The sequence below is a fragment of the Babylonia areolata genome, chromosome 6 (assembly GCF_041734735.1).
Source record: "Babylonia areolata isolate BAREFJ2019XMU chromosome 6, ASM4173473v1, whole genome shotgun sequence".
Lineage (NCBI taxonomy): Eukaryota > Metazoa > Mollusca > Gastropoda > Neogastropoda > Buccinidae > Babylonia > Babylonia areolata.
The window spans coordinates 10,950,846-10,973,345 of record NC_134881.1 but is presented as its reverse complement, the minus strand read 5'-3'; the positions used below and the strand labels follow the sequence as shown (position 1 = coordinate 10,973,345).

The window sequence follows — 22,500 nt, the reverse complement described above, 5'->3', positions numbered from 1 at the left end:
CACCTGGTTTTGGAGACCGACCCATGTATATATGTACAAAAATGCACATGGTGATGAGTGTCATTACATTTTTAAGTGCTCTTTTCCTGACAGATACTGACACAAATATCTAACTCTTTTTTTTTTCTGAAGAAGTCCAGGTGCGTGATAGATTTCCATACACAGTATAACGTAAATTGTCCATCCATCACAAACTTGATTTTTTAACTGTACGGGGTTTTTTTTTGTTGTTGTTGTTGTTTTTTGTTGTTGTTTTTTAAGTTGCGTACTCCTTTATGAAAGATATCATTGGATGTTTTTCTTCTTTGCATGTCTGCGTAATTTGTGTTTTACCACTTTTGATGTTTGTTGTTTAGAATTTGTTAAGATATGTATGTTTTCATGTAATTTTTTTTTTCATGTATGGTTCTCAAAGCTTGGCCATGATTTAAATGACTGTGAAGGCCAAACATCTGCTTTTTAATTGTTGTGTTTTCATTGTTTTAAATTTTTTTTTTTATAGCACATGTAGTTTAGCATGTATGGATTTGTATCGCACTCTGTGTGACACCTTCTTGAAACTAATTTTATAGTAGATGTGGCTTAACATACATGTATGGATTATACCACACTCTGTGACACCTTCTTGAAACTAATTTTATAGCAGATGTGGTGTAGTAGCATGCATGGGTTATACCGCACTCTGTGACACCTTCTTGAAACTAATTTTATAGCAGATGTGGTGTAGTAGCATGCATGGGTTATACCGCACTCTGTGACACCTTCTTGAAACTAATTTTATAGCAGATGCGGTGTAGTAGCATGCATGGGTTATACCGCACTCTGTGACACCTTGAAACTAATTTTATAGCAGATGTGGTGTAGTAGCATGCATGGGTTATACCGCACTCTGTGACACCTTCTTGAAACTAATTTTATAGCAGATGTGGTGTAGTAGCATGCATGGATTATACCACACTCTGTGACACCTTCTTGAAACTGGAACTGAAATATGTAGTTAAAAAAGGGGGGTCTGGGGGGGAAAGGTCTTGTCTCATCGTTGTACACAGAACAGCAGCAATAATATAGACCGGTTGCAGTGATTTTCAAGCCGAAGACCATGTGCAACGTGGGCTACGTTGTGATGGTTGTCATCTTCAACGAACACAACCAGGTGCTGCTGATTCAGGAGTCCAAGCCGGGCAGCAAAGGCACCTGGTACCTCCCTGGCGGCCTGCTGTGCACCAAGGAAACCCTTGAGGTAAGTTTACAGTACACTTCTGTATATGTGTGTGTGTGTATATATACTTGAGTATTATTATTATTGGTACTTATATATAGCGCTTATCTTTGATATATGGATCCTTATATATAGCACCTATCCTCAGTCAGAGACCAAGCGCTAAGCTTTTTTACAAACTCATGGTCATTTGCACAACAGGCTGCCTGCCTGGGAAGGGGCCGACTGACGGCTGCCATTGGGTGCTTATCATTCGTTTCCTGTCTCATTCAGTCAGAATCCAGTCATACACACACATTCTGACAGACATATATGTGTATGACCATTTTGTTTATTCACCCAGCCATGTAGGGAGGAATACTCCAGTTTGGTGGTGTGCATGCTGGGTATGTTCTTGTTTTCATATACCCACCGAATGCTGACATGGATTGCAGGATCTTTAGAATGTTTATTTGATCTTCTACATGTGTATCAGTACTATCAGTAGCTCAAGGAGGTGTCACTGCATTCAGTCAAATCCATATACGCTACACCACATCTGCCAAGCAGATGTCTGACCAGCAGCGTAACCCAACGCGCTTAGTCAGGCCTTGAGAAAAATAAATAAATAAATAAATGAAATGAAATGAAAAATAACAAAAATTCAGATAAATAAATAAGATAAGATAAAATAAAATAAAATAAAAAATAACAAAAATCCTTTTTATAAAATAAATTAATTTAAAAGAAAAAAAATTAATTAGATTAAATTAAATATAAAAAAAATCCCACAAAAATTGAAAATAAATAAATAATAATAGATAAATACATAAAAATACTACTACTAATAATAATAATATTTATAAGGCGCAAAATCTTGATTAAGTCAACTCTAGGCGCATACACACACACACACACATGATAATAAGCAAATAAATGTAAAACATGCAGACACACTTTCACACATACACACACACACACACACACACACACACACATGCATAACAGATATGCAACAAACATGCAGTTTCACAGATATGAAAGCACGATCAAATACACATAAACGTACATGAGCACCAACACACACACACACACACACACACTTTACCCTGCAACCCCCACCCCCACCCCCCCACCCCCCCTCCTCCACACACTCATTTCTAGGCTACATATCGCAGCTTCCATGACACACACGCGCACACGCACACTTACTCTGCATGTGTATACACATGAAGGGGGTTCAGGCACTAGCAGGTCTGCACATACGTCAACCTGGGAGATTGGAAAAATCTCCACCATTTACCCACCAGGCACTGTTACTGTGATTCAAACCCAGAACCCTCAGATTGAAAGTCCAACGCTTTAACATATCAGCTATTGCGCCCATCTTTGGTTAGAGAGTAATTCTTAAGTACTTCACTAAAACATGTATTTATTTGCACAACACCGGTCCATATGTGGGACTAGAAAACATGGATACTTGTTCCCTTGTCAGGCACACTGCCACTAGTCCATTACTGTTATGGTGAAAGCGTTGGTTCCTTCTGTACATCATATTGAGGATGACAGTGATTGTTGCATGCAAGTTGTGCTCAATGAAGATTTCTTCTCATTTCCCAAACATGTTTTATTTGTGTGTGCATATGTACCTCCTGAACATTCACCATTCCATTCTGTGTTTTAATATTGATAATGGAATAAGCGTGCGTGAAGATAGTGTTGTACTTGTAGATCAGTTGGTTATGTTTGATGATACTGTGTGGTAATCTAAGTGCAGAGACCTCCAATTGTTCCCCTGATTTTGGGGATGAAAATGCATTGTCTGGATCACCGTCACCATCACCGATCCCTCAGATTCCGAATCCTTTGGGGCGCTTTTGAAGCTTTGTCAACCACCTTTCTCCAGTCCTCGTGTCTCTCGGCCGCTCTCAGGGTGTCTCTCAGCTTCATGCCTGTCCACTCTCGGATGTTGTCCTCCCATCTCTTCCTTTGTCTGCCTCTTCTTCTTCCTCCCCTCACTGTGCCTTGTAAGATTGTTTTAGCAAGACCAGAGGAGCGTGTGACATGACCAAACCACTTCAGTTTTTGTTGTCTGGCGAGTGTTTGAAGGTCAGTATAGGGCCCGATTTCATTGCGGATGCGTCTCTTTTCTTCTTCATTCGTGATGTGGTCTTTGTATGAGATGCCTAAGAGTCTTCGGAAGCACCTCATTTCTACAGCTCTTATTCTTCTCTCTAAGTCCGCTGTGAGGGTCCATGATTCACATGCATATAAAAAGATTGACATGACCAGAGAACGCATCAGTCTGATTTTGGAACTGATGGCGATTTTTCTGTTTCTCCAGATGGGTTTGAGCTTGGTCATTGCGGCTGTGGTCTGGGCAATTCTTGACAGTATTTCTGGTTTTGATCCCTCGTCTGTCACGATAGATCCCAAATATTTGAATCTGTGAACACTTTCAAGTTTCTGGTCTTTGATTTTGATTTCTGATGTGAAGTTGCTGTTTGTCATCACTTTTGTTTTTTCACCGCAGATTTCCATACCAAATTTTGTTGATTTTTCTTCTAAGCGGTTCACTAAGTCTGTTAGCTCTATGTCTGGATACCATAGACTAAAAGATGATGGTAACTACCAGGTGTAGAGATGTTCACAAGATAAGATATTAAATTCTTTTGGTAAAAAGAGAAAAAAAAATGACAGGAGCACTGCATTGGGGTTGTGCATTTTAAACTGCTAATATAATGGCGATCAAAATGTTCGTTTCACATACATGTATATTCTGACCAAGCAAGCAGTGTGAATGATACTGTTTAGCCTCTGTACCATTCTTTGAATCTGTTCATGCATGATGTTTAGAAGGAATAGAATATGATTGTCTTCCTCTCTTGTTATGTTTCGATATCCAGGCTAATAACCAAATTACTAGATATGAGATATGTTTCTAATATGAATGAGAAACAGTCTGTTGATAATACAGATGGATTTCGTCGCAGATTCCCAGGTTCAGGTCTTTTCCGATTCCATGAATTCCAGAAAAGGTTAAGGAAGAAATAGGCATTCTGCAGATGAGGTAAATGTTGATGTTAATTTAGTGCTATATAAATTTAATCAGATAGTAGAGTACATGAAAAAGAGAGTTCCTGTTACAAAAAAGTCACGGATGGACTGGTTTGACAATGAGTGCAGATTAGCAAGGTGAAAGATGCACAGACATTTTAGAAAATGTAATCACACCATGGACAAAAAATGAAATGGTACAGTGTTGTATTGGAAGAAGAGAATATTAGAATAATAGGAAAAAGATATGAGTATAATCGCTCACTTTTGAGGGACTTGTTCAATTATATTTCTATTTCTATGTCAGAAAATGTTGGAGAAAAAATAAATAAAGTTTCATCAAAGCATCCAAGCCACAAAACTGTATTTCCATCAATCAGTGGTCTTATCATTTTAAATTTGTAGTAGAAAAGGAAGTGGATGAGTTTGTAGAAGATGCCACAGAAGAAAAAAAATATGCTCTGTATGTGTGTGTGTGTGTGTGTGTGTCTCACAACACAACACAACACACACATGCATGCGCACATGCACGCACACACACACACATACACAAGCTGTTTATTTCAGTATCATTTTATATACTTTTGTTTAAAGATATTTCTTTATATTCTGCTTTACATTTTCTTCGTAGTTCAGTTGTTGCTTATTCAGTTCACCATCTTGAAGTAAAAGTTTGAGTTTGATATTTACACTACATGAGTGTGCATGTGTGCGGACCTGAAATCTGATTGAACGGCACAGGAAACGATTGATGAGCGCCCAATGGCAGCCTCTACCCAGGTAGGGAGCCTGTTGTGCAAATGACCCCTGTGTCTGTAAAGCACTTAGAGCTTGGTTTCTGACTGAGGGTCGGCGCTATGTAAGTATCCATGTCATTTACACATATACCTACAGAAAAAGTAGAAGTAAGCAGTTTATAGACCATTCGCCATTGTGCAGGAAGGAGCCAAACGAGAAGTGCTACAGGGGGCGGGTCTTAATTGCGACTTAACCACGCTGCTGTCTTTCCACTATCACAGTCCGCGGTGGATGAGATTCACTTTCCTTGGCACTGCCACTGGTGAGTATGTAGTAGTATGCAGTAGTAGTACGTAGTAGTAGTGGAGGGGGGTTTTGAGGGAGTATGAAGTGGAACAGGAGATTAAGAGGGATAGGTGGTTGAGGAATATATGTAATATGTAATACATATTATATATATGTATGACAACTTGTACTTGTGTGTGTGTGTGTGTGTGTGTGTGTGTGTGTGTGTGTGTGTTATGCATTTGGAAGTGAAATCATTATTATGCAGTAATCCTCCATACTCCAACAGGAGTGAAAGGATAATTAAAACTTGAAAACTGGTGTGTGTGTGTGTGTGTGTGTGAGAGAGAGAGAGAGAGGGAGTGAGAGAGAGAAAGAGAGAGAGAGAGTGATGTACTTGTTGCATTACCTTGGACGAAATCCCTCTCTGCTGGGCGAAGGTCCGATGTAACAGAGTATCCCATTCACTTGATCTGTTATTCTTGGAAATAAAGATTTTTTTTTTTGTCCTCCTCCTCTCCCACTGCTTTTTGCCATCACTTAGATGTGTTACTGATGTCATCCCATTTTGATTTTGTTTGTCTGGCTCCAATAAACAAAGAAACATTGATGACCAAATCCGTGCATTATTGTTTATTTCCTGACCTTGAAGGAGGGAAACTGAAAACACTGGATGAGCAAGACGAGTATTCAATGCAGGCTAAGTTTTTTGATCTGACAGCCTTCGCCGTTAAGGAAGTCAATCTTAGGTAAATATTGAAGACTGAGATAAACATAGTCTCTGTCTGTCTGTCTGTCCACCTCTGTGTGTGTGTGTGTGTGCCCGTGTCTGTGTGTGTGTGTGTGTGTGTGTGTGTGTGTGTGTGTGCAAGAGAGAGAGAGAGGCATGGACTTTGTAGATATATATATGTTTGTGTTTATACATCTGTATGTGCTTTGGAAAACTGGAAATTACTCAGGGAACAACTTCATGATATTGCCATTGGGCTCAGTCAGTGAGAGAGATAGACAAAGGCAGACAAACAGAGAGAGACAGAGGGAGACAGGGTTTCATCTGAAATTCAAAAGCCTAAGACACATGTCCTAGATTTGGGGAAATCAATAGAACATTTTGGATATCAACGTGTGAACACATAACGGAAAAGCAGTTTTTAACTGTTCATGTATACATTCATTAAGAAGAAAAACTAAGAAGAATAGTGGTTACTTGCAAATTGTAGAGAACTGAAATAAATCAAATGCACGTTTCAAAAAAAAACAATGTGCGGTACTGAAATAAATCAAATGCACATTTAAAAAACGAAATAACAATCTTGTAACTTGAGGGTCAGGTCTGAAACTTAATCATCACATTTTATGGTCCAGGTTGCTGTGTGCACATATATGACTCTCCTCCTTGTCCTGGTGTGTGATCATGATAGACAAGAGAGGCAAGGCCTTCAAGACTCACTTGTGATACACTTTAAAAATAAATAAAAAATCCAAGCTTTTTATGTATTGAGTATAATTTCAAAATGTAATGTTTAAGATGAGAAAGATCAGTTTAAAGCAAATTAAGTCCCCTAGCATTAATTACAGAGTAATTTCCCTTTTTTTTACTATCTGCACCAAAACGTTTGCAAAATAAATAAAACTTTCATGCTTAGCAAAAGAAGTTCCTGTTTGAACAAAAAATGATAATAATGACTGCTCTTGTTGTTGGGTCAGAATATCAGTTCAAAGTGCCAAGTTTAGAGAATACAAAAAAATTAATTAAACAGTAAATGCAGTTTGCATATAATTAGGCTTCATTATTTATTTTTTTGCGCCCATCCCAGAGGTGCAATATTGTTTTAAACAAGATGACTGGAAAGAACTGAATTTTTCCTATTTTTATGCCTAATTTGGTGTCAACTGACAAAGTATGTACAGAGAAAATGTCAATGTTAAAGTTTACCATGGATACACAGACACACACACACACACACACAGACAACCGAACACCGGGTTAAAACATAGACTCACTTTGTTTACACAAGTGAGTCAAAAAGTCTTGGTTTACTTGACTTCCATCTGTCCAGAGCAGTAACAAGAATAATAATAATAATATAATAATAATAATAATAATTAGTATTTATATCGTGACAAATCAAAGTGCTTTCACACCTGTCGCTCACATGCATGCATGACTGTAAACATGAGAAACTGAAGACAAAGAAGAGGCAGAGGAGGGAGGCTATCATGGCAAGAGGTGTTGTTTTAAGGCCAGACCTGAAAGAGCTGAGTGAGGAGGCCTGACGAAGCGAAAGAGGAAGTTCATTCCAAAAGCAAGGTCCAGAGACCGAGTTAAGAATGGCAGCTGAGAGTAGAATGTTTAAATCTAAGTATGCGTAAACAGAGTGTATCCGAAGCCCAAGTAAAGAGCGAGATGGGGTACAGAGGCAAGGCAGCGACAGACATAGGAAGGGGCAGTCAGAAAAGGCTTTGAGAAACTGAGCACACACTACCCCTGGCAACAACTTCAGTTTTGGGGAGCAGCATGGTTATGTTATAGAATGTCAGCTTTTGGTAGGGGCTGTTTTTTTGCATGGTCACGTAATAGAGTTAATTCCCTTGAATGGGAAGTTGCTGTCAGTGCCGAAGTCAACAATGTCATCCTGAATTTAAGCTGAATGCATAATGGTTTGAAATAATTTCAGCGGTTGCTTGTAAGACTGAAAAAAGTAGATGACTGTATGTGTCTTGGTTGAAAACCTTGATTGCAGCATGTTCAACTTGGCACTTGGCAAAACAAATCGTTCAAACAAAGGTGCTGATTGGACTGAAAATGTTTTGGTTTTTTTCAAGAGCTATGGCACTATTGATCCATATATATGTGTATGTGTGTGTGTGTGTGTGTGTGTGTGTGTGTGTCAGAGTTTTGGTTTGGTTCAGGACACCATGGGTCATTTGACTGATTCACCACAAAATCAGTGGGTCATTATCAAAATAAATGGGTCAGGAAAACCAACCACTAATTTTCACCCTGGCCACCCTATACCCCCGAAATTGAATTTGTACTTTGTTACACTCATCTGTATGTGATATATATATATATATAAAGTTTAGTGAGAGAGAGAGAGAGAGAGAGACTATGTGCTGCTAAAGTTTGCTGAGTCATGAACACAGAAAATACAATATAGTCAGTACTAAACTTTATCCTGCAATGCTGAAACACAGATTTATGTTGACTACTCTGGATAAATAACATTCACATTATTGTCCAGTTAATACAAACAGAAAAGTAGATTGAAGCAAAAGCAAAGCACGACAACTGAAAGACATCAGATCTACAATGTAAACTTGTGTTAGTCGAGTATCATTGTTTTTTTTAGGAAAGCACTTGCCTCTGCTATGTGAAAAGTCCAAAATCTTCACAGCTGCAAAATGTCTCTGAAATTTTAAAGTACCATGTCAGCATAGTAATCAGGCATGAGAATGAGAAATTGTGACTCAGTCTCAAAAGGGGGGGGGGGGGGGGGGGGCTCTGGGGGCCGCAGAAAGACCCCCGGTGGGGGTCTAGAGAGCAATGCCCCTGGTGAGGGTCTTAGTCCAGAGCAAAGCCCGCTGAAGCTGAAGGTGTTTCTCTGTTTCAAACCATAAAAATCTGCACTTGAGAATCATCAATACCACTGTGGTATCCTGACCCAAGGGAGATAAAAAAAAAAAAAAAATTAGTCTGATTCTTCTTCAACCGAGGCATTTTTGTTCTTTAACCTGAAAAAAATCAACCCTGGGGTATGGATCTGTCTAATTCCATTCTTACACACACACACACACACACACACACAGAGGAAGAAGAAGACCAAATGTCCTTTAAAGGTAATGTTATCTTTGTCAGTACATATAAGTGGGGTTATGGAAATACAAACATACCCCAGAAACAAAGTATGACTGCTTAAATGACGAAATGAAAATGGCTTTACACGTAAATGTCTGCCGCAGTTCACAATAAGCAAGCGATAATGCTTTTGTGTAAACATACCTTGTTTTAGTTCCCGACATGGTACAAGTTTGTTTTGTTTTTTTCACAGTGTTGGTCTGCCCATTGACAAACTGCAGAACAACAACAGAAACGATTGTATTAATACATTTTTTAGAGTTTGAAACTGTAATCATAATTAAGCAGGAGGATAATAGAAATCTACAAAAGCCTTTTTAGCATGACTGATTTTACTATAAAAAAAATTAAAAAAACAACAGTAAGTCAAGTAACCGACTGGCTGCCACATTGATGTGTCATTTCAAAAAATGTATGTGTCAATGCCCAATCACTGACACACAGTCTAAACCCTGATGCGCACACACACACACACACAGATAGATAGATTTTTTCTTTTTTCAAAATAAATTTAGAAACCTGTTTGTTTTTTTGTTTTTTCAAGATAAATTTAGAAACCTGTTTGTTGACCAGGAATGAAGACATAGTCTCAGAGATCAGTAAGGCCAAGGCATACGCGGATTCTGTGGAGTCAACAGACATGACTCTGTTTCTGAAGCCTGTGACAGTGCCTCACAGCGCGCTTCTCCATCGTGTCGTGTTAGTCTTCAACCAGGAATCAGAGTAAGGGGTGTGATATCCAGATCTGTAAGTCTCCTTTCTTGCCCCTTTTCTTCTTCTTTTTCTTCTTCTTCTTCTTCTTCTTTTTCTTCTTCTGCGTTCGTGGGCTGCAACTCCCACGTTCACTCGTATGTACACTAGTGGGCTTTTATGTGTATGACTGTTTTTACTCCACCATGTAGGCAGCCATACTCCGCTTTGAGGGGTGTGCTTGCTGGGTATGTTCTTGTTTCCATAACCCACCGAACGCTGACATGGATTACAGGATCTTTAATGTGCGTATTTGATCTTCTGCTTGCGTATACACACAAAGGGGGTTCAGGCACGAGCAGGTCTGCACATATTTTTACCTGGGAGATTGGAAAAATCTCCACCCTTTACCCACCAGATGCCATTACCGAGAATCAAACCCGGGACCCTCAGATTGAAAGTCCAACGCTTTAACCTTTCGGCTATTGCGCCCATTGCTCCTTTTCAATTGTCATTCTTTCTTTCTTTCTTTCTTTCTTCCTTTCTTTCTTCTACTGCTTCTTCTTCTCCTTCTTCTGCTGCTGCTGTCGGCTGCAATTCCCATATTCACTCGTATACTGTAAGAGGCAGCTTTTATATGCATGACTGTTTTTTATCCCATGTAGGCATCCTTACTCTGTTTTTGGGGGGTGTATGCATGGTATGTTTTTGTTTCCATAACCCACCGAACTCTGACACGGATTATAGGATCTTCAATGTGCATATTTGATCTCCAGCATGTGTATACACATAAAGGGTGTCGAGGCAATGGCAGGTCTGTACATATATATATATATATATATATATAGAGAGAGAGAGAGAGAGAGAGAGAGCTGGGAGGTAGGTAAAAATCTCCACCATGGACCCACCAGGTATGCCAAGGCCAGCGATTGGACTCAGGACACTCAGATGAGTATCTTGTTGATCTCACCCTTTCGCCACCACACCCGCTGCTGCTGCTTTTTTTTTTTTTTTTTAGAGAGGGTGTGGGTTGGGTGGGGGAGAGGTCAGGACAAGCCTAAATTAACTCACTCAGTACAGCCAGTCCTCTCTTCTCCTGTACACAGACCCCTCGGATGTCCAGTGGGTGTCTTTATGACCCAACCTTTAGCTTCCATCGTCAGAATTGTGGTATTCTTTGTCAACATTCACCTCTTCAGTGTAAGAGCCTTCCGCTTGTAATATTTTGATGGTTGTTATTGGGGTGAAATGCTGTTAACTCACTCCATGCCAAGAGTTTTTGCCCTTGCCAATCCCTGAAAACCCAGGGTTTGTATAGGATGGGGAAAAAATTGTAAAAAAACCAAATAAACACCCAGACAATTGATATTTAGTATATGTATGCAAGGAATGTTGTTCCATATGTGTGCAAAAAACCAAAGTATTTACTCACCGTCTTGATGTTGATCGCGGTATCCATATTTAGTGTATTTTTTAGCATTTTTGCACCCATCAGAAAGGTACACCAACATGTTCCACATCACATTCTAACACTATTTGAGGAACTGAAGACCTAGTGCATGCAATGAAGTATGAACAGGTGGTGAAGAAAGTTGAAATTCACTCATACAAGAAAAAATATTGTCTCTACATAATGAAAATCAAAGAACAAAGAAAAAAACTCAACCGGCTGGGTGTTGACTGGCCAGTCAGCTGACAAACCTGGTATGCCAGTGAAGGGATGTGCAAGAGGGAAAAAGGAAAAATTGTCAGTCCAATCACTGGTGAAAACACTTGCAAAATCGTCCATTTCCTCAGTGGTTTCGTCGTCTGTGTCTGTCTCATCTGCTGGCACATGTTCCTCACTTTCCTCTCCATTGTAAACACTCTCTTCAGTGGCCGAATCTGTTTCTAGTTCATTGGGATCTGGTTCAAATTAACTGTCCAAAGAATCAACATTATCTCCTTCGACATCAGAGCCTTCAGTTTGGATCATTTCCAAAGCATCTTCGACGCTGAGTAACATTTCACCTCTCCGACCGTGTCGAACACTTCGCCGTGACGCCATCTTGTCAAACAACTTACAAAGCTGACAGGGGGCACGCTTTGTTATCAAGTGCGGTTGAGCTTATCGCGACACACACGCAGCGTGTGTGAATGAAAAGCTGACCAGAGGTGACGTAAGATATCACATCTGCTTTTGATTTTCGCATCCAACGCGTCACTCCGACAGCACGACTTTTTAAAATCCAAGTCCGCATATGCGGACATTGGCATCCAACGCTTTCTCCGACGATGTCCGCATATGCGGACAATGGCAGCGAGTGAGTTAAGGTCATCTCTTTCGCCGTTCTTATGGAGAGAGTTAAGGTTCTGTGTTGATTGGCTGGGCAAAAACAGCAATAGCAAATGTCTTAAAACCTGTATCTTTTTAGCTAAGTATATGTTGATTATTCTGCATTGTGTGTGATAGGATGTATGTGTGTTGGTTTTGTGTGTGGTGGTTAAATGTGTGTGTGTGTGTGTGTGTGTGTGTGTGTGTGTGCATGTTGGCTGTGTGTGTGTGTAGCTATCTGTGAATGTGTATTGGTTGTGTGTGTGTGTGTGTGTGTGTGTGTGCGCGCGCATGTGTGTGTGTGTGTGTGTTGGTTGTGTGTAGCGAATGAGGTGCTTAGCAGTTGACTTAAATTGTTCATTGTTTTAACTCACTTGGAATAAATATTTTGAGGGTTGTTGTTTTTTGTTGTTGTTGTTGTTGTTGTTGTTTTGTATGATTATTATTAAAACCATGTTAGAATAGGTGGTTGGTATAGAAGGCTGCATGGAGGAAAGAAATCTTGGAGAAAGGCGGGGGAAGGTGGTTGGGGTGGGATAGGCGTAGCCAGACTGAGTGAGCTTTCCACCCCCACCTCACTTAGAATTTCACCCTAAAATTGGAACTTGGAACTTAGAACTTTTCCCTCTTGTATCAAATACATGAAATATTGAATGTATATCACTGATGCTTTAAATAATGTACAAGAAGAATGGTTGGATAAAGGTTATTCTCTTCCCCTGCACCTCCTCCGCCCTGACAAAGAGTGACTGGCATGTAAAGTGTGCCAGTTTAGGGATGGAGACTAGCTTTTGTGTAAGAACATGTTCATGGATGTGCATGTATTAGTACATGCATGTGGCTACATATTTGTGTTTGAGAGACTTGTACATGGTAAAGTATCCCAGAGACCACACAAAATCATACTGACACATCCAAGGATATTTAACATATTTAAGGAGGATGAATAATATTGATGACAACAGCAACAAAATAATCTCTTCAGATACATGTTCATGTTTAAGTATTGGAAACCATCTCGACACATCTAAGAAAATTTTTTTAATTTTTGAAAATAACAACAACAAAAAACGCCTCTTAAGAGACATATTCTTGTTTAAGTATCCAAAAAGATGACATAAAATAAAAACAGATTTACATATGTAAGAATATTTTGATTCGAAAAAAAACAACCCAAAAAAAACACCTCTCAAGAGACATGTTTACATTCAAGTATCAAGAGAGAGCACATAAAACCACACTGATAGAATATTATAATGGGGAAAAAAAAAAGCAACAAAAAAAACTATCAAGAGACATGTTCATGTTAACTTTTAAGTATCCAAAGAGATCACTTAAAACCACATCAGACACAATCTGATAATATCTTGATGGAAAATCTGTGACTGCAATACTTACACATGCAGCCTCATTAGACACACCTAATGATATCTTGATGGAAAAATGTGTGACTGCAGTGCATGCCTCAATCTCTTTCTGTCTGTGTTTCAGGCTGATGATCCTTGCAGCTTGTGCGGGAGGTCCTCCTCACATCGTCACCTGTAACATCAGCCCCAAAGACCCCACTCTTCTGGTGACCGTGAATGGGCTGATGAGGGTAAGGACTGAACTGTCAGCTGTGCGTATCGTTACTGTAAACTACCTTGTAAGTGCCAACACCCCCCCACTTTTCACAAGTTTAAACCTGCCTCTTTTTTTTTTTTTTTTCTTTTTTTGTTTTGTCTTTTTTTTCGTTTGCTTTGTTTTGCTGCTGCATGCACCATCCGCACCATTTCAATGGCATTACTCCCATGCCACTCATTCCAAGTCCCCCATTCATAGCTGTAACTGGTTCACATCTGTTACAGTCCCAGAATTGGTAGTCTGCAGCTAGATAATTAATCATCGATGTTAGGTCGCCAGGGGGCCACACACCAGATGAGCCCTTGCTCGGGTGATGTTCAGTCATGCCTGTTCTAACTTAAGGCAGCACCTACAAAGCCCAAAACTGACAACAATGATCGTGTAGTTGCGTAGCCAGACTGAGTGAGCTTTCCACCCCTGCCCCACTTAGAATTTCACCCAAAAATTGGAACTTGGAACTTTTCCCTCTTGTATTAAATACGCAAAATATTGTATGCATATCACTGATGCTTTAGATAATGTCCAAACAAACAAACAGCTTTAGATAATGTCCAAACAAACAAACAAAAACTCTCTTCCATCACAACTGACACGATCAAACTTGGCAGTACATCCATCCCTCTTTCCAGTTCAGTCAGGAACCTCGGCGTTGCCCTTGACAACACATTGTCCATGCAAAAATTTATCAGCCAGACATGTCAATCCTGCTACTGTCAACTGCGGCGCATCAGTTCCATCTGGAAATATCTGTCCATTGATGCAACATCTAGACTTGTCGTTTCTCTCATTCTCTCTCGCCTTGACTACTGTAACTCTCTATTGTCTGGTTTGCCTGCTTCATCCATTCAGTCCCTTCAGTGCATACAAAACTCTGCTGCCTGACTCGTCCTCAGAAAGAAAAGATCTGAGCACATCACTCCTCTTTTGCAACATCTCCACTGGCTCCCTGACTTACACCGAATAAAGTACAAGATCAGCACTCTATGCTACAAATGTATTCACAAATCAGACCCTTCCTATCTCTGTGGCTGCCTTCACCTCTACACTCCATCTCACTACAATCAGTTGCGGATCCACTCTATTTACGCATACCCAGATTCAAATAAGACTGTTGGCCGCCGTTCTTTCTCTGTCTCTGGACCTTGCAATTGGAATGAACTTCCTCTTTCGCTTCGTCAAGTCTCCACACTCAGCTCTTTCAAGTCTGGCCTTAAAACCCACCTCTTCCCAAAATAGCCTCCCTTCTCTGCCTCTTGTCTTCAGTTTCTCCAGTTTTAGAGTTATGGTGCGTGAGAATGACTGGTGCGAAAGCGCTTAGATTTGTCTCTGCACAAGATTCAGTGCCATATAAATACCATTATTATTATTATTATTATTACAAGAAGAATGGTTGGATAAAGGTTATTCTCTTCCCCTGCACCCCCTCCGCCCTGACAAAGAGTGACTGGCATGTAAAGTGTGCCAGTTTAGGGATGGAGACTAGCTTTTGTGTAACAAATGTGTGTTCTTGATTCTATTTTCGGGCGCACTTTGCTGTTTATGTATTTGGTGCCTTGTTTTGTAAAGCTGAATGTGGAAGACCAGTCTCCTTACTTTGGTGTATTGCCACTTTACGTTTCATAATGTAACGTCCCTGTTGTATTCATGTATTCCATTTATCAACACAAAAAAAAAAGATATATATATATATATATATATATATATATATATATATGAACAAAGAAATAAGTGAATAAAATTGGAAGCCATTTACTGACGGGCGCAATAGCCGAGTGGTTAAAGCGTTGGACTTTCAATCTGAGGGTCCCGGGTTCGAATCACGGTGACGGCGCCTGGTGGGTAAAGGGTGGAGATTTTTACGATCTCCCAGGTCAACATATGTGCAGACCTGCTAGTGCCTGAACCCCCTTCGTGTGTAAATGCATGCAGAAGATCAAATACGCACGTTAAAGATCCTGTAATCCATGTCAGCATTCGGTGGGTTATGGAAACAAGAACATACCCAGCATGCACACCCCCGAAAACGGAGTATGGCTGCCTACATGGCGGGGTAAAAACGGTCATGCACGTAAAAGCCCACTCGTGTACATGCGAGTGAACGTGGGAGTTGCAGCCCACGAACGCAGAAGAAGAAGAAGAAGAGGAAGCCATTTACTGGGTACTTGACGCCTGGCGGGTGCCCAGACCCTTACTTAGTTTCAACAGGCAGCACGGGCTGGGGCGGGAATGAGAACAAAACATGGAATAATGTAATGCTCTCACTTGGTTGGTTTCTTCTCAGTGACACATCATCACCATCTCATGCAAGCATTCTGTTCTTTGTCTCTCTACATCTAACTCTGCACAGATTTGTGAAGCTACATGATCACAAATAGCAAACTGAGTTGTCATCAGTTCATGGTTTCTTTTTTTTTTTTTTTTTTTTTTTTTTTTTCTTTTTTTTAATGATCTGATGGGCGTTTTCCAGGTATTTTTTTTTACCCAATGCACAGTTTTTAACTTAAAATGGGGTGTGGGGTGCGGTGGGGGGTTAAAAGAAAAAAAAAAACAGAAACAATTTCACAATCGGCATCCCCAGAAAATGATTGATTAAAAAAGAATATATATGTATGTATGTATATATATATATATATATATATATATATATATATATATTTAATCTGTTCCAACTTTTTTTTCTTTTTTTTCTCAAGGCCTGACTAATCATGTTGGGTTACGCTGCTGGTCAGGCATCTGCTTGGCAGATGTGGTGTAGCATACCATACATGGATTTGTCCGAATGCAGTGACTGATACTGATACTGTTCCAACCTGCAGCTGGCGTTCACAGAGATGTTCTGCCCGAGGATTCATGGAGTGGTGGGAGTGGAACATGACGGCAGAGTGGAAGGCAGGGACGGCATGTGCTTGACCACGCTTGTCTCTGTCTCTTCTGACAAACATAAAGGCCTGCCCGTCTTGCGAAACGAGCACTTCATGTGGGCTCCCGTCACGGATCAGGCCAGCCGCAGCTTCCTTCAGAGAGGAATGCAGGGACATCTGTGTAGATTTATAGCGTAGGGAGTTTCATCTGTGCTGGAACGAGAGAGCTTTGTTATGCGGGTATGAGTATTTATCAGAAAAAGGTTTATGTATAACAGAACAGATGCAGACATGGTGCTAGTATATAGTGTCTTTCAGTAATGACATGGCCAAGTTGTGTTCATGAAGGCTGAATCAGAAAGTCTGGTGTGACAAGGGATGCAAGAAAGACTGTGCAATCTCTGTTCAAGCTGAGAAGAGTAGCACATCTAAGACCATAATTATTCTGATTTCCTGTATGGTTTTGGCCATTTGTTGTGGTTGTTACAATGGTGTGTGATTTTTTGTGTTTGTTTGTATGAAAGGGTTTGATTGTTGTGTTGGAATGATTTAATTGAGGATGTATTCTCGTCAGTGCTAAGAATCTCTCTGTTTCTGTCTGTCTCACTCTCTGTTTTTCTTTTACACACACACACACACACACACACACACTTTAATGTCTGTCTCAGTCGGTCTTTTTCTTTTATATAGACACAAACACACACACACACACACATACATTTTAATGCTTTGGACACACACACACACACACACACACACACACACACATTTTAATGCTTTGGCTTATTTTATATGTTAATCTTCCTGCCAGTTTCAAATCAATTAACAATTAGATAAGAAAGAGGCTGCTAATAATTATAACATAGTAAATGAACTCCTATTTGATATTTGTACAGTAAAGAAGTACAAAATGTTGCTATGGGTACTTCATATGTAAACATGGTGCTATGTATAAATCTGTGAATATCAATAGTATGATACTCATGATGAAATAAACATTTTCTTTTTTATGTAAGAAGTTAAGGGGTTGACATTTTGAATCTAGTCATCTGCTCTGTGTTTGTCTAGTCTCTGTCTTTCTATTTCTTTGTCTCTCGATCTACCTCTCTGTATCTCTGTCTCTGTCTCTGTCTCTCTCTATCTCTCTGTCTCTGTGTGTGTGTGTGTGTGTGTGTGTGTGTGTGTGTGTGTGTGTGTGTGTGTGTGCCTGTCTGTGTGTCTTACTATAAGATCTTGTCATTTCAGAGAGAAAATAAATGTTGATTTGCAATATCTATCCATGTGAATATTTGCGTTTCCAGTGGTATGGAAGTCAGAGACATAGTGATACATTGTGTGTGTGTGGGTGTGTGTGTGTGTGTGTGAGCCTCTCTCTTTCTGTCACTTTTACACTATCTCACTCTCACCCTTACTCTGTCTCCAGAAAAAAAACCACCTTCCAGAACGGTTAAACTTTGTCCAATTTCAGCATAACTTGTGCCAAATGCTTCATATGTTTCATTTCTTTTCTGGATTTTACATGCCACTGATATTCTGCATCTCTGAAGCAATGCTATCAGTATACAGTCAAGCTTGCTTGTGTACATAGAACCAGCTTGAGCTTCAAGAAAAACTTTGTATTGTTCCAATTTTCCTCAGTTAACCAAGTTGAATGCTGCTGATGTGCTGTACATTTCAGTTCATAGTGTCAGAGACATCCTGGTTGGTGAACACTCAGCTGAGATGATAAACCAAGGTCCTGTGTGCAGCATGCACTTAGTGAATGCACAAGAACCCACAGCAACAAAAGGATTGTCCCTGTAAAATTCTGTAGAAGAATCCACGTTGATTGTAAAACAAATATGTAGACAGAGTGAGAAAAAAAAAGAAATAATAATGGACTGTGGCATACACTCCTCCTTGGGAAAGTAGCCTGAATTTCACACAGAGAAATCTCTTGTGACAAAAAATGATACAATGCAATGCAGTACAATATAATACAACACAATACAATGCAATGCAATACAATGCAACATGATACAATACAATACAATACAATACAAAACTGTCAATCTTCTGCTGGTTAGTCATGAAAAATGTTTGATGTTTGTACATCAGCATAATGTTCTTCATTGTTTTCTTGGCACATACTTTATTTTATTTTATTCTTCTTTTTTTTTTTTTAATTTGTTTCCCCATCATCGGCACCAGTTCAGCAGTGTTACCTCCACACTGCTCAACCCGAGTCCAAAATACATGGCCACATTCATTTGTCACTATCACCAGTGCCAACAGTCAACAGGGATTTGTCAGTGCTACACTGCCAGGAAGCCACGTGCACCAGAGAAGACCCTGCACTGCACTAAGCTGCTCTAGTTGTGTTCATTATTTAGAGCCTGTTCTGGTTCAATATATCCAGGATGGGATACTAACTGTGTAGCGGTCGTGGAGCCAAACTGAGTGAGTGACTTTCTGGGAGTGGAGACCACAGCTCAGTCATGGAGCCAGACTGAGTGAGTGCCTTTCTTGGAGTTGACACTGCCACCATGTCCCTCCACAGACAGTCCCCCTGCAAGAATGCTGACTCCGAGGTCTGAGCAGTCTGAACTCACCAGGAACATAGAAGTGGAAGAGAAACTGAGGTCACTCAGGCACTATATTAATCAAGCCATATAGGTCAGCCTGCATTGTCATTTACTGCATTTCCTTGTACCTTTTCAATGCTGTGTACCAAAGCTGCATGGCAGCAAATGGAATGTCATCAGCATATATAGTTGAAAACTGGAGAGACAATTAATTGCCTTCAACCCATCTAAAGCCATGATCCACATTTGCAAGTCACTGTACCAAATTAAGTGCAATTAGACAAACAAGAGAGGAGAGATCGAGGGGACACACCCTTGTCAGGCACCAGTGAATTACTGGATGCACTAACAGTGGCAATCTTCTCAAATAAGATTTCCTCGGTAACAGCACAACATTCTGCTCATACAGGTGTACAAATATTGGCCAAACAAATTCCCCTCTCTCTCTCTCTCCCCTGTCTTATTCAGGGGGCTGTTTATGGAATGAATTATTATCCTGCCTCAATGTAAACACTGTAAAAAGCATCCCTAACTTTAAAAACATATATCGTGCACATTTATTGAAAAACATGTGATTATGTGACACATATCAATTATAAACAAAAAAACATATATAGATTGTCAATATATATACGCCTCTCTCCTCCCCTGTCAGTCTCTCTCTATGTCTGTCACTATATCTGTCTGTTGTCAGCCTCCCCTGCCTTCTTCACTCTTCCCCTTGTCCATTCTTCCTTCCGCTCTCCACCACGCCCCTACCCTATTGTCCTCGTTGTTATTCATCTATCGCGATATTGTATTGTACATAAGTTTTATGTTTATGTTTGATCATGCTTATGCAATTTTGACGTTGGTGTTTTGAATTGACTCTCGCTTTTTTTTGCTTTTTTTGTGTGTGTGTGTTTGTTGCTTTGTTGCTTTTTTTTCCCAATTATTATTTATGCCCAGAGGGCTGGATGTAAACAAGTACTTTGTGCTTACTCCTTTACCCTTGTAAAATTAAAATTTCGTTCGTTCGTTCTCTCTCACTATCTATCTATCTATATCTCTGTGTGTGTGTGTGTGTGTGTGTATGTGTGTGTACACACACACACACACAGAACACAAAATGATCACACTCTCATAGGGTCATGAGCTCAGTGCTACTTTATTGTTAAAAGCACTGAAGCAAACACCACAAACGGTAGAGTATAAGAATCAAAACAACAGTGGTCTGTTCATGTCTTTAGAATTTATTATATAATATAGCGAAGTTTCGCTGGAAAGCAGCTTCTTTAGACTGAGGGACACATGCACAATTCCAAATTTAATTACACACTCATCCACCCACGCCCACCCATCTATATAACCACTTTTATGCACATACAGACACGTACATCTATGTAGCTATCCATACCTATCTATTTATCTATATGTGATCTGTCTATATCTATCGGTCTTTCTTTCCGTTTTGATATTTATTATATGTGTGTGTGTGTGTGTGTGTGTGTGTATCACACTCTGTGTGCATGTATGTATGAATGTGAGTGTGTTTGATTTTAAATATGCACTCAGATCAAGTTTGCACACACACACACACACACACACACACACACACACACACACACACAGTTGTCCACACATTTTTTGTGTGTTTTTCTTTGATTCAATTCTATTTCACACAATACAAAAATATACAACTTTGACAAGTACAACAAAGAATAGAGAAAAGTACATAACTATGAACACCACATTTTGAAGTGACAAAGTACATGTGCATGTGAACACACACACACACACACACACACACACACATCCTTACCTTATTATCCCCCCCCCCCCCCCCCCGCCTCCCCACCTTTCATTTAGATCACGTGACCAACAAAGACACGTGATTGGCACATGACGGGAAAGATGGGGCTGATTCAAGTTTTTGCTTTCTGTCTTATTTTAACGAGCTGTTCAAAATGCAGCAACGCCAGATTTGTTGAGCACATGCAACAGGATGGTGCAGGTATGCCTTGTTCATGTTTACTAACCTGCCTTTGATTTCTGCGTTGCTTTATTTATTTTAAATCAAAGAAAACTTCGTCAAGCGCCAGTGACCTCGATTGTGAGTTCGTCGAGAAGGAAACGGACTTCCGATATGTTGAAGAAGTATAAGTAAAAAAATAAAAAATAAATGAATAGATAAGTGTTGCCGTTGCATTGTCGGTAAGGCTGTGTGCAGGTTTCTGATGTGGCCGTAGAGCTTAGCTGAGGGTTGCATTCGACTCAGCGCATCAAGGTCAGTCTAAAACAACCTCTATTTTTTCATTTGAACGGCCCCCTGAGTTTAGTATTCTAAACTGCAGGATTACCCTGATCCGGGTTCGAGGTCCCGTTTCGGCTTGGTGTTATTTCCTTGGAGAAGGCACCTTACCCACAGCCTATTTATCTCATTTTCCCCTGCAGGTATGAATGCGGAAAGTAATAACGGCGGAAGTAGAGGGTTGAGCCCCCGCCTTCGGAAACATATGTCATGGTTTTAATTTAATGCTGAATAGTGGTGATGGGATTATGAGGCATTTGACTAATTGCGTGAATTAAAAACACGTTGTTGTTTTGTTGTTGTTGTTGTTTTGTGTGTGTGTGTGTTTTGTTTTTTTGGAACACATGCACACACAGGCACACACACACACACACACACACACTGAAATGCAAAAGGAGCACATATGCTTTCACCCCACCCCATTTCCACCCACCAAAAAAACCCAAAAAAACCACCAGTGATAACAATGCACATACCTGTGCATGAAAAATGCACACACATTCATAACAGCATTGTAATTTGTGACCTTGGGTTTCTAGCGAAAAATAATCAGAAAAGTGCAGACTGCAGTCAGTTCATTGGGTTGGAGACTGTGGAGTGGGGTAAACCAGACAGAATGCACATAATATGTATGTTTAGGAGAAAGGGATGGATAGCATGTGTGCCTTTTTCTGCCTTCATGTTTGTGCCCAAGTGTTTGTGCATGTGTGTATGTGTTTTGTGTATGTATCATTGTATGTGTGTGTGTGCGTGCATGTGTGTGTGTGTGTGTGTGTGCATGCGTGCGTGTGTGCAATGGGGGAACAGGTGTTGATGTATATGAGTGCTATTTGAGTGTGTGTCTGCTTTTGTATAATTATGGTGTGCAATGTTTAAGGACACTTTGTGCATTAATTGGTGGGTTGCACTTGCAGGCTGGATGTGTCAGTGTTGGATGGTTATGTGTTGGGCGTAGGTCAGGTGTTGACATGCATTTCTATGCTACTTTTTTTTTGTTAGTATGTGTAAATAGTTTTCATGA

The 22,500-nt window shown here is 40.0% G+C and overlaps 2 protein-coding genes across 4 annotated transcripts in view; both read left to right on the top strand.

Moving 5' to 3' along the window:
• LOC143283283 (8-oxo-dGDP phosphatase NUDT18-like) overlaps positions 1 to 17,819 on the top strand; it is a 23,248-nt gene extending 5,429 nt beyond the window's left edge. For 2 of the 3 annotated variants that reach the window (XM_076589467.1, XM_076589466.1), the window contains exons 3-8: positions 1,080 to 1,240; positions 5,195 to 5,315; positions 5,931 to 6,027; positions 9,711 to 9,860; positions 13,633 to 13,738; positions 16,581 to 17,819. In XM_076589467.1, coding sequence (XP_076445582.1) covers positions 1,080 to 1,240; positions 5,195 to 5,315; positions 5,931 to 6,027; positions 9,711 to 9,860; positions 13,633 to 13,738; positions 16,581 to 16,823 — 878 coding nt within the window. In that variant the 3' untranslated portion in view covers positions 16,824 to 17,819. The remainder of the gene's footprint in view (positions 1 to 1,079; positions 1,241 to 5,194; positions 5,316 to 5,930; positions 6,028 to 9,710; positions 9,861 to 13,632; positions 13,739 to 16,580) is intronic. The other variant, XM_076589468.1, reaches the window with a different exon arrangement.
• Positions 17,820 to 21,081: 3,262 nt separating this feature from the next.
• LOC143282729 (sialate O-acetylesterase-like) overlaps positions 21,082 to 22,500 on the top strand; it is a 24,522-nt gene continuing 23,103 nt past the window's right edge. The window contains exon 1 of the mRNA XM_076588457.1: positions 21,082 to 21,182. Coding sequence (XP_076444572.1) covers positions 21,083 to 21,182 — 100 coding nt within the window. The 5' untranslated portion in view covers position 21,082. The remainder of the gene's footprint in view (positions 21,183 to 22,500) is intronic.